The sequence below is a fragment of the Gossypium raimondii genome, chromosome 12, assembly GCF_025698545.1.
Source record: "Gossypium raimondii isolate GPD5lz chromosome 12, ASM2569854v1, whole genome shotgun sequence".
NCBI classification, from domain to species: domain Eukaryota; kingdom Viridiplantae; phylum Streptophyta; class Magnoliopsida; order Malvales; family Malvaceae; genus Gossypium; species Gossypium raimondii.
The window spans coordinates 44698370-44710625 of record NC_068576.1 but is presented as its reverse complement, the minus strand read 5'-3'; the positions used below and the strand labels follow the sequence as shown (position 1 = coordinate 44710625).

The 12256-nt window shown below is 35.2% G+C and overlaps 1 protein-coding gene across 1 annotated transcript; it reads left to right on the top strand.

Annotated features, from left to right (window-relative positions):
• The first annotated feature begins 1268 nt into the window (after positions 1–1268).
• LOC105764385 (protein indeterminate-domain 5, chloroplastic) lies at positions 1269–6521 on the top strand. The gene is made up of 4 exons (XM_012582931.2): positions 1269–1721; positions 1914–2310; positions 3726–4980; positions 6292–6521. The coding sequence occupies exons 1-3, from the start codon at positions 1556–1558 to the stop codon at positions 4924–4926; spliced, it is 1764 nt and encodes a 587-aa protein (XP_012438385.1). The 5' UTR covers positions 1269–1555; the 3' UTR covers positions 4927–4980; positions 6292–6521.
• Positions 6522–12256: the final 5735 nt, after the last annotated feature.

Below are 12256 nucleotides of genomic sequence, written 5' to 3'. Positions count from 1 at the left end.
AATTAAAGGAGTTTGGACAGAACCTAAACATAGTTAAATATAATTACCTTTTTTAATGAAATTTTGTGTAAATTGTTAATGAATAATGAATTACTAATTTTAAGTATAAAGATGAACCTTCAATTTTATATTTACTAATTATGTGAGTATTTAATTAGGGCATTTATTTTATATATTATTATTAAAAAATTAGTGACCTATATATACACTTGTCATCTCCCCACCATTAGTAACATACCAAATATTTGCATTTACTAAACATATAATTTTAATTAAATTTTTGATAAATTCTCATACACTAGAATTTTGATAAAATATATATGTTTATCTCCAGTGATTGGGTTAGGTGTTTCCTTAATTTATTTATATAAATTTTAAGAGGATGACGACAATACCCATTTTCATTTCATGATGTGACATCCTGGTCTATCTTTTATCACACCAAATTGGAACCAAAACCGGAGTTAAGCTGAATCAATGGGATAAACTGGAAAGTCTTCTTCATCCTTCGGCATTTAAAAAAGAAAGAACCTACAAAGTACAATTACTTTTAAAAAAATAAAAAATAAAAATCAGTCCCAAGAGCTTAGTTTCACCTAGAAAGTTAGAATCTATTGCTCGTGTGATTTTGTGCCTAGTTTTTCACTTGGAGTTTTGCATTTCACTACAATTTTTTCTGTTAAAGTTTTACATCAGATTTGAATGTTTTTAAATTTCAAATTAAAAAAATATATAATACTATTAATCAGTGAGGTTTAAATAAAATATTATTTATATAATAAAAACATTTTATGAGAGGAAAAAGAATATTAGAAAATAAGGTGAGGGTGGTGGTTAAATTCTACCACAAATTGAACTGTTCCAATAAAATGCTGGGGTTATATATGAAAAAGCTGAAGCTAAGCAAAGAGATTGCAGTTAGATATAAGTTTGAAATGATTAAGTAAAATAGATTTACAGTGGGGGTGAGGGTAGCAAGTTTGTCTGCAAGTGAGAGTACGAAAATAAACGAGACGGAAGGAAAGGGGGAGCTGTTCTCTTCATGCTGCTCTTACGCATCATCCTATGTCGTTTTGCGTCTAATGGATTGGGTCCACCGACCTCCTCCTTCTTCTTCATCTCTCTTAAACATTTTTCATTTTCTTTCTCCTTTTTTTTTTTAAATAAGTAAAATTAGCCAATCAGATAAATAATAATAATAATAATAATAAAGAAATTAATCTGGCTGAGATGATGATGATATATATGCATGACACCGAATAAAGAGAGGAAAAAACAATTCAGTTTGTTCACAATTTGGCATTTAAAAGCACCAAAATGTCCATAGGTTAGATTTTCTTTCTTTTCTCTCTTCTTCTACTTTCTTTTATTTCAAAAACCCTTCCATAATCCACCCCAACCCCCCTTCTTAGCTTGTGCAGATGAGTTTTCAGTGTGGTGTTGTTGCCGTTAGATTAATGGGTTTTTTGAGTAGATATTATTTCTGAGTATTTGTAGAAAACCAAGTGAAATTAAGAATAAAATTAAGAGGAAGAAGGTGAGGTTTTGGTTAAAGATGGCGACTGCATCTTCTTCATCAGGGCCTTTCTTCGGAATTAGAGAAGAGAATCAAAGCCAGACGAAACAACAACAACAACAACAACATACACCGACTTCATCAACTGGCCCGGTTGATCCATCGCCGCCTCCCAAGAAAAAGAGAAACCAACCTGGAACTCCAAGCAAGTATCCAATTTTTTTTTCATCTTATTTTTACTACATATATGTATTTGTATGTATGTGAGAAATCTCAAGTAATGAGAATTGATCTTAATCTTATTCCAACAAGAAGAAACCCTAAATTCTGAAGGTTATTTTAGTGGAAATGACAAGGGGGATGTGTTTTTTGTTTTCTGTTTAAATGATGGAAACAGATCCAGATGCAGAAGTGGTAGCACTATCTCCCAAGACATTAATGGCTACAAACAGGTTCATATGCGAGGTATGCAACAAAGGGTTCCAAAGGGAGCAAAATTTACAGCTTCATAGAAGGGGACACAACTTGCCATGGAAGCTAAAGCAGAAAACAACAAAAGAAGTGAAGAAGAAGGTGTATCTATGCCCGGAGCCCACATGCGTCCACCATGACCCGTCGAGGGCACTTGGGGACCTTACGGGCATCAAAAAGCATTACTCGAGAAAACATGGTGAGAAGAAATGGAAGTGCGAGAAGTGTTCCAAGAGGTACGCCGTGCAATCTGATTGGAAAGCTCATTCTAAGACCTGTGGCACCAGAGAGTACAGATGTGACTGTGGCACTCTCTTCTCAAGGTACTCTCCACAACCCACTTTCACTTTTATTCACTTTCTTCATCTTCATCTGATTCCCCCTTTTTCTCATTTATTCGAATTCTAACTAAGTCGTCAAAAATGGTGAGTAGTGCAGAAAACAAACATGGTTCCACGTGAATAATCTGTAGGAAAAGCCATCGGTAATACAAGGTCGCTAGGTTTCAATCCATCCAACAACAAATTTAAACCCACCTCCAAAATTGAAAAAAGAAAATGAAACAGTTCATCTTTTGTTTGTACTTGGAACCGCCCCCCTCTCTCTCTTTCTTTCTTTTATTTTTTATTTTTAACTTTATTTCCTATTCACGTGATGCTTTGCCATGTATAGTTCGCTGTGTTGTTGTTACTACATTTGTTCTCTTGTGGGTTGGCTAGACATGTTCAGGTCTGTGCTTTTGCAGGTATCTATTTTCATGATAACGTCATTACCCTCCCAATCCGGGTTTTTAAACCGGGTCGTGTTTATCCTGATTCCGGTGCCGATTTAGCCGAAACAGTCAAATAACTAGTCTAATATCTCGTTGCTTTTTAAGTGGGAATTTTGCGCATGGGAGGGATAGTTCCAGAGTTGATTGATTTGGGAATTCAAAAAAAAAATTTTAAAAAAAGAGAGAGAAATGAAAACCCGAAAGCTTTTTCAGCTTCTTGTTTTAGAAAACGATATTCATAACTGGAAAAATCAGATATATTCCCATGACTCCTGCATTAATTGAACAACTAAAAATCCCGAATTGGGGTTGTTGATTCATCACTTTTCACTTGCTTGAATACATTCTCTAGTCGCATTTATTGAGCACCCAGTTCTTGAAATGGCTGTTTATTAAGTCAATTTGATTATTTCTTTTGACCTATTTCTCTTCTCTTCAATTATTTGTCTGTCTTTTAGGATAATTTTAGTTTAATTTCCTAGCTTCTACTCTCTCTTTTCACTAATATATATATTTCTCTTGTCGCTTTACGGTTCCTTCAATTTTCTTCTCTAATAACCTTTCTTCTTGTTAGCTAAACTCCTTTCTTAAAAAAAGAAAACATTTAGGAAATGGGCTATTAATTCCAATTTTCACTTATTAATTTCACACTAAATTTACTCTTCTCAAAATTTGAGCCAAAATTTTTTATATGTGAAATGTAAAAATGAGGGTAGATTTTGATTAATCAATTAATTAAGATAATGAAATCATTTAATTTCGTTATTATCCATTCAATTTCAATTTCTTATCTCGTGTTCTTTAGATAGCTAGTAGCCATAAATTAATTGATTGATTGGAAAAACATTCAAAAACCCAATAATTTGATGTTAAAAACATGGCAGACAAGATCAGTCATGTGTTCAAATTCTTGTTACTACTGCGTGTCTGAAGCTTATCTAAAGGAATGCTTGTTACTGTTGGCAGACGTGACAGCTTTATCACTCACAGAGCATTCTGTGATGCACTGGCTCAAGAAACTGCAAGGCACCCTCCTCCTTTAAACTCCATTGGCACCCATTTGTACGGAACTAGCAATTATATGGGCTTAGGGTTATCTCAAGTTGGAACCCAAATTTCATCCATTCAAGACCCGAATAATAATCAAACTGCGGCTGACATCCTCAAACTTGGTGGTGGTGGGGCTTCAAGGAGTTCCCAATTTGATCATCTTCTTCCTCCATCAATGGGTTGTTCTTCATCATCATCGTTTCGACCTCAACAACAGGCCATGGGTTTCGTCATGGAAGAATCTAATCAGATTTTCAACCAAGAACATCAATCCCAGCATGGGTTGTTGGGAAACAGCAAACCATTCCAAGGATTAATGCAGTTTCCTCCCGACGACAACAACAACAACAACAACAACAACGCAAGCAACGCTTCTTCGGCTGCCAATCTCTTCAACCTTAGCTTCCTTTCCAACAGTGGCAACAATGGCGGTGCTGGCGATTATAATTTAACATCTTCGGGTTTGCTCATGTCTGATAATTTCAACAATGAAAACGGCGGCAATGGTGGGACCAACAACGCCGCCAACCTCTTCTCCAACAACTTAATGAGTGATCAAATGACTTCCAACATCCCTTCTCTCTTTAGCTCATCGGTTCAAAACAATGACATGGTGCCCCAAATGTCAGCCACCGCATTGCTTCAAAAGGCTGCTCAAATGGGCTCTACTTCAAGCAACAAAAACACCAACGACGATTCCCTTCTAAGAACCTTTGCAAACTCTTCTTCAACCGGAACCAAAACCTCCAACTTCGGCGCCATTTTCGGAGATACGGCTGGCAACAATCTACATGAACTAATGAACTCCATTGCCAGCGGAAATTCCCCCATTTTCGGAAGCGGCTATGACGCTGTACATGGTCAAGAAAGCCCTTACACAAATAGAAGTAGCATGGGACAAGAACAACCGCCGCAAAGTATGAATGTTAGCGGTGGCGGGTCGGATAGATTGACTCGGGACTTCCTTGGGGTTGGGCAAATAGTTAGAAACATGAGGGGAGGAGCGGCACAACAACGACAAGGAATTGGGATAAGCAGGCTGAGTTCAGAGAGAAATAGTAACATAACGGCGCCGACAAGCCAGCAATCTTTCGGAGAACGTGGGAATTTCCAGTGACGAAAGAAATCCCAAAAAGAGTAAAAGGAGAAAAGATATGAAGAAAGTACAAAGGTATGTAAAAGATGAGTAAAAAAGGTTTTTACTTTTTAAGATTTCAAGGGTAAATAATATTTCTCTTAAATTAAATTAGGTGTGTTTCTTTGCATTCTCTGACATATTGTCTTGCCTGGGACAGTCATGAGTTGTAGTACAGATGGTTTTGTTTCTTTTCTTGTCTCTTAGTTTTTATTCTTTAAACATAAATTGAAGGGCTGACTGTGTCACGAGTGTTGCTCTCAGCATTCTAGATTCCCTCAACAAATATCCATCATCTCTCCTCTTTTCTTTTTTTCATGCCTCTACCCTAATTTATATTTCCTTTCAAATTTGCACCCAAAAAACATGCCCATTCCTTCTTCATACTGCTTTCTCTTTCTCTATTTCTATTATTTCCTTCCTATTTTAAATATTTTTATATCATGCTAATTTTCAATTTTCTTATAATCATAGTCTGCTTAAATAAATAATAATAATACTCTTTTATTACTTTTTAAAATTTATTTATTAACATATTATTTTTCCTGAATTTATTTATAACCTTAAATAGTGTCACCTTTTAATTTTCATAGCTTTCTGGATTTTAACCTAAAACTAAAGATTAAAACGTTCATATTTGATTTTTTTAATTTCAAAATGTAAGTCTAATTATTAGTATTGTTAAATTTGTTGATGTGATATTTTAAAGTAAAAATAGTTATGTAACAAAAAGTGATGTTATAATAAACCTAAATTTAACGAAAGAATTTTAATTGTGTCAACTTGTATTTTTAAATTTAAAAAAATAGGAAGACTAAATTGTAAATGCTTAAAAAGTAGAGGACCCCTAAAAAATTGTTTTATTCTTTTACTCTAGCATATTTGAAGCGTCAGCCGATGAAGAGGTGACATTTTTGACAGTTACGTACTAGGTTTTTTACTGTGCAGAAAAAGTTGGTGTAAAAGTAAAAATCACTATACCTTTTTATCATCTTTCACCTCAAAGTCCATATCAATATATAAATTTGAAGAAGAAATGTTTACTGGAATTTCACACCACTTAGCTTGTTTATATATTTTATGAATTGAACATAATATTTGTTTCATTTTCCAACAACATTGTCATGTTTTAGATGAGATGTAAGCAAAGAAAAAAGAATCTTTGTTTGTTATGAGAGAAAATGGCAAAGCATGCATAGATGTCATAAATATTCCCATCTGCTGCATACACAATATCATCTGTTTCAGATTCCTCTAATAATAAGAAGGAGGAGGATAGATGGAGTTTATGAAATGGGTGGAATGATAATAATGATCAACATTGACATAATTTATTTATTTTGGTAGATATTGATGGATGGCAAGGTGGGTCAAGTATAAGTCCATGGAGAAAAGCGGATCAAAATCAACAAAAATGCAGCTAATGATATCAACCTCTCTCTTATAGATTTGTACCAAAACCTGCTTCCTTTTTTCTCTTCGACACCATCTTTTTCATAGCCCCCTGAAACAAACATAACTTTCTCTTGTTTCCTTTTTTTTATTTATTATTATTATAGTAAGGTTATCGATTTCAATTATTTGAAATTTAAAATTTGAAGCTACCCCCCTCGTATCAACAACAAATCAAATCACATGCCAATGGATTTGGAATGTTTTGCTGTCCTAGTGGCATGGTTAGGCTGTTCAACCAGTCACAAATTTATGACTCCCAATCTTTTTTCATTATAATTTACTTGGTCAAGGTTTTGAATTTTTTACCATCACTTTAGAATATTCTTTTTCTAAGGAACCAAATCCACACTCCTGCATTGTAATGAAATAATTATAATTTTAAAAAAAAAACAAATAAGATGTCAGCAACTAGCACGACTTGCGGATTTTGTACATGCCTCCAATCCTTGCTCTATCCTATTCGTTCAAGTGGTGGATTACATACATAAAAAAATTATGACAATGTCCCCTCTACCTTTCAAATCTCTCACTCTTCAACTTCAATTATACTTCATAACCCTGTTTCAGATAAAATAAATAAATTTTGCAGATGTTATATTTCACAATTTCAATTTATTGATTTTTTTTTATTTCAGGTAAATTATAATATTATTTTTATAAAAATCAAGATACACAAATTGTACAATAAAACGTAAGAAAATTAATGTCTGAAACTTAATGAAGTATATAATATCTTTTTAAAAGAGTTTTCGAGTAAAATTACAAACACAAACATAAATCATAAATAATACATAGCCAATCAAATTAGAACTAGAATAAACTTAATATAAATGACTTGGACTAAAACTAGAGTATATCCAAGTTTAGAGCAGAATAAATGGTAGAATTTAAATCCAAGATAATTTGAGGAGAATCCACACATGACATTGCATATAATGTGATTTAAACTTAGACCTCAACCTTTTATCACATTTACATCATATATATAATATCTTAAACTTGAAAAGAAGATTTAATTATGTCACAAAATGAAATATTGTTAAAGATATATAAACTACACGGTGAGTCACTTAATTTTATAAATTTTCATAAATTTTCATCAAAAATAAAAGATTTGCAAAACGAGTACTAATATTACATAATTTAATTATTTTGTGTTAAAATTACTAACGAAAATCTGAAGTGGAAAAGTTATAATTAATAAATAATTGATATAAATTCCATGTGATATTAGAATTTCATATCGAAAATTTCAAAAGAAGTTCAAGTGGAGAAAATAATAAATATTGTGTCCAGAATAGGATATTTATTAAAATATTATAACAAAAATAAAAAAATTACCAAAATATATCAAAAAAACAAAAAAAAAACTTGAAAAAAGAAATCTGACCGATGTGACGGGTGTACCTTGGTCACGCCAATGAGATTGGCGGCACCAAAGGTGCTAAAGCCATTAAGCGGCACTAATGGTGCCAATACCATTATGCGGCACCAATGTTTATTGGGGGTCGGTGGTGGGGGACCAGATGGAGAGGAAAGAAAGAAAGAAAGAAAGAAAAGAAGGAAAGAAAAGGAAAGGAGAAGAGAAAAAAAGAAAGAAAGAAAGAAGAAGAAAAGGAAAGGAGAAGAAAAAGAAAGAAAGAAGGAAAGAAAAGAAAGGAGAAGAGAAAAGAAGAAGAAGAAGAGGGAAGGAAGGAAAAGAAAAGAAAAGAAAAGGTATTTTTTTATAAATTTAAAATTTTTTAATATTTGTGTGTTTAAAATTTATGTTATGTACATTATAGTTATTTTATTATTTTGTTTAGCATATATATTTTATGAAATATATTTAGAATGAAAAAATAATGGTATGTACATTGTATGTTGAATAGGATTTTTTATGAAATTTACTTAGGAATTTGAAATTTAAATTTTAGGAAAATAGCATTAAAAGAAAATGACAAAGAAGTATGTTTAAGAAAACATAAAATACGAAAAGAAAAATGGGAATTGTATATTTATCGAAAATAATAAAATGAGAATAAAATGCGAAAAGTGTACATGTAATAAATTTCAAACATAATAAATTGAAATAATATAAAATTATAAAATAAAAATTACGATATTTTTAAAAATAATAAAATACGGAAAAATACGAACAAATTGTCAAGTAAGAGTGTATTAGTAAATTTTTAAAAATTCAGAAATAAGTTATACCAATAATTGAAACAAAATGTATTGAAATAATATAAAATAATAAAATACGAAAATAATATATTTTTCTTGAAAGTAATAAAAATCGGAAAATAATAATACAACTAAAGGGCGGGAAAGGGTTTATTTCGGTTTTTTACCAAAATATTAGAAAAAATACGAAAATATTATAATTTTTTATTTACCGAATAATGAGTTTTTACAAATATATTAAAAATTAAAATAACCAAAATGTTATAAGTTTTTTATTTACCAAAATATATATTTTTTATTTACCAAAATATATAAAAAACACGCAAAAAAAGGGTGATGGTTATTTTTTACGAAAATTAATTTAAATAACACACTAGATTAATAAATTTCAAACATTATGCAATTTGGAATAATGTAAAATTATAAATTTAGAAATTATGATATTTTTTAAAGGAATAAAATGCGGAGAAAAAAATACGAATAAATGGCCGAAGTAAGAATTTTTTTCTAACTTTTTTTTCAACTTGCAGGCATCGCAATGACTGGATTGATTCAAAGCAATATTAGACACATATCTGATGCGGCTAATAACGCGGTATGATTTATTATTTGTTAATCAGGAATTCTATTTATTTTAAAAGGATATACGCAGTATATACAAAGAAATTATGTTATCGTAATATTTTTTTCTGTAATTTAACACTATCAGGACTCATTCCGAGTATTAAGGGGCCGCGTGAGTGTTTTAAAGAAAGCTCCGGATGATCGATTGCTGCTGTACCTGGAGCTAGCCGGATTTGGGTCAGTAGCATTAATCCGGTCGTCCGACTTGCACTTTGATTTATTATCTGCGCTAGTGGAGCGGTGGCGTCCGGAGACCCATACTTTCCATTTTCCGCGCGGGGAGTGCACGGTGACCTTGGAGGATGTTGCAGTGCAGCTGGGGCTCCCAATTGATGGGAGTCCCGTAACGGGAGTATCGTCATTCACCGATCCGGCTGCAGTTTGCTATCAACTCCTAGGAGAGTCACCAGAGGACGGCGACAAATATTTTTCCGGCATCAAATTTTCATGGCTAAAAGCCAAAATTAGACAATTATCAGCGACCGCCACTGAAGGTGAGTTGATGTGCGTTGCCCGAGCGTACATCATGCATATGATTGGGGCAATACTCATGCCTGATGCAAACGGCAACTGTGTGCATTTGTCGTACCTGCCCCTGCTAGCTGATTTCTCCACTGCTAGGCGGTATAGCTGGGGTTTCGCCGTTCTAGCAACGCTCTACCGAGAGCTTTGTCGGGAGACAGAGCCGCAGGTTAAAGACATCGGCGGATGCCTCATATTGCTGCAGTCGTGGGCGCTTTATCGGATGCCATTTTTGGCACGCGTTAGTCACCAACCCTATCTGTATCCACTGCCACTCAGGTGATAAGACGCTAAATTGTCATTATTTGTAGTCATAATATATTGAGTAATGTTACCAACCCTAAACCCTATACTATTTTTTGTAGGTGGACGACCTGTCCTGGCATCGGAAAGTCGTCTGATGTCCCGATATACCGCATGAGGATTGAACAGCATGCCCGGGAAGGGGTAAGCTGCTATTCTAATATTCATGACATCTATTCTATTTCTATATCTTAATCATATGTTATCAGTCTAACTCGTTACAATGTTATTACTCATGCAGTTTATATGGATACCATACCGGAGGAGGGAAATTACAAATGTCGTACCCTCGTTTGCACTCGTTGATTCCCACATATGGTGCATTAACACACCAATTATTAATTTCAACGTCGTCGAGTGATATCACGGCGATCGCGTGCTTCAGCAGTTTGGGTGCACCCAACCTATCCCGCATCCGCCGGCCCAGTTGGAGGATGATCACGGCTTGACAAATAGAGGAAGAGTTCAATTGGACTGGGGAATCAAGCACTGGAAATACGTCGCACTATGGAACGATTGATTTCGCCGAATTCCTCAAATGGTTATGGCTACGAACCTGCAACCATCATTGGAGTATACACAATTGTACCATAGTTGCAGGAAGCCATATTTACTTGGAGGGCAATCGACTATAATCCCCCCGTACGTGCAGCAAGTTGGGGCATCGGACGACCCGAGCCTGATGGATCTAGATCCGATGGCATATTGTTCTCCGCAACTGACAGAGCCGGAGCAGGACCCCCAGCCAGATCCCGGACATTCACAGTCAAATGTGGATTCACATGGCTATCGTCCGGATTTGGTGGGCGATGAATATTATCCGAGCTTCGCAGAGGGCGAATACGCCTACGATTTTAAACTGTTTGGATCCCCCGGCTGCAGTACGGCATGCCCGGCCCGTCCGACATGTATCCACAACATTATGGTTCAAGTTCGTCGGCGGCGAACGAGGCACAGGACCTTTCCTCTATGTTTTCCACGCCCCCATAAGGATGTTGGTCGTCGCCCAGACCGTGAGCGTCGACCTCCGCAGAGGTATACCCCCGGACAACACCATCGAACCATCGATTTTAGGGGTTTGATGCACTTTCTATATAAAAAGCCATATTTGTATTTTAATTGACCTTACTTCTGAATTTTTTGTATAAATATCCATTATTTTTTTCATTATATTAAAGCTCAATCGAATTATAAATGCCTCTATTTTCGATATGATCTTAATAATTCCAAGTGCGCACATGGTACAAAGCCGAATAAAATTACTGTTTATAACAAAATACAAAGCAAATCAATTTCGCCCCGATCCGGACGACTGACCAACATGAAAGTTTCGGTTAGGGCATTTATTCCGGCTATGACCACTTAACCGGTATATTCCACAATGCTTTCCATCAAAATTTTCACTAATGTCCATCTCATTACGGATTCTGCTTGACTGCGGACGACCCCTTGGATTCCTCCTTAGCCCTCTGTCTGGGATCAGCTCGAAAGTCATCGGCGGCACCTCCCACGTAGATAGGTCCGGCAGGACGGGGAACTCATTCTCCCAGACACGCAATGTGCGCTCCAGCGTGTACACATCATCGACATATTGTTCAACATCAAGGTTGACTTTAGCATACGCCGCCACGACATGCGCACAGGGATAATGAATTGTTTCAAACTTCCTGCACTCGCACCGTCTGTTCCGGAGATCAACTCCGTAGGACCTAGGTCGACGATCGATGTTCTCAGTAACTCAAAATATTTCCAGTTGTCGTGAATATATTTCCATGTTCATTGACCTCGCCAACTGACGGTTTACGACCATTGCATCCCTTACATGTTCGACAAACACATGTCCCGCCTGAATCTGGCCGGCTTCCTGCTGACCCATTCTTGGCATCAAAGTAGCCACCATCCACGGTTCTTCAGCCCTGTCTTCTTCATCAGATGCATTAACATCTTTATTTTGCTCCATACCGACTAACTCAGCAAATAAGTGAATCGGTGCATTCTTCTCACTCCCATTCCTACAGTAGAGATTGACCATTGTCTCCACGTCTTCGCCGTCTACAAGTTCCATTTCGACGAATTTGACCGGATTTGTCGAAACTGGAAACTTGTAGAAATTTTTTGATATCCTTCTCCCACAACGTCTATGAATTTTTGCATTAATCCTTGCCTTCATTTCATCGAACGATACATTTCTATTAAATCTCATTGCTATTTGTTGCCGACATTCAAATACACATCCAACACT

What these genes read in the sequence shown, in the direction of transcription:
- LOC105764385 (XM_012582931.2), top strand. Translation starts at nt 1,556, where the DNA reads ATGGCGACTGCATCTTCTTCATCAGGGCCTTTCTTCGGAATTAGAGAA. An exon ending in AAACCAACCTGGAACTCCAA is followed by an intron (nt 1,722 to 1,913) that starts GCAAGTATCCAA and finishes TGATGGAAACAG; the next exon opens with ATCCAGATGCAGAAGTGGTA. An exon ending in TGTGGCACTCTCTTCTCAAG is followed by an intron (nt 2,311 to 3,725) that starts GTACTCTCCACA and finishes TACTGTTGGCAG; the next exon opens with ACGTGACAGCTTTATCACTC.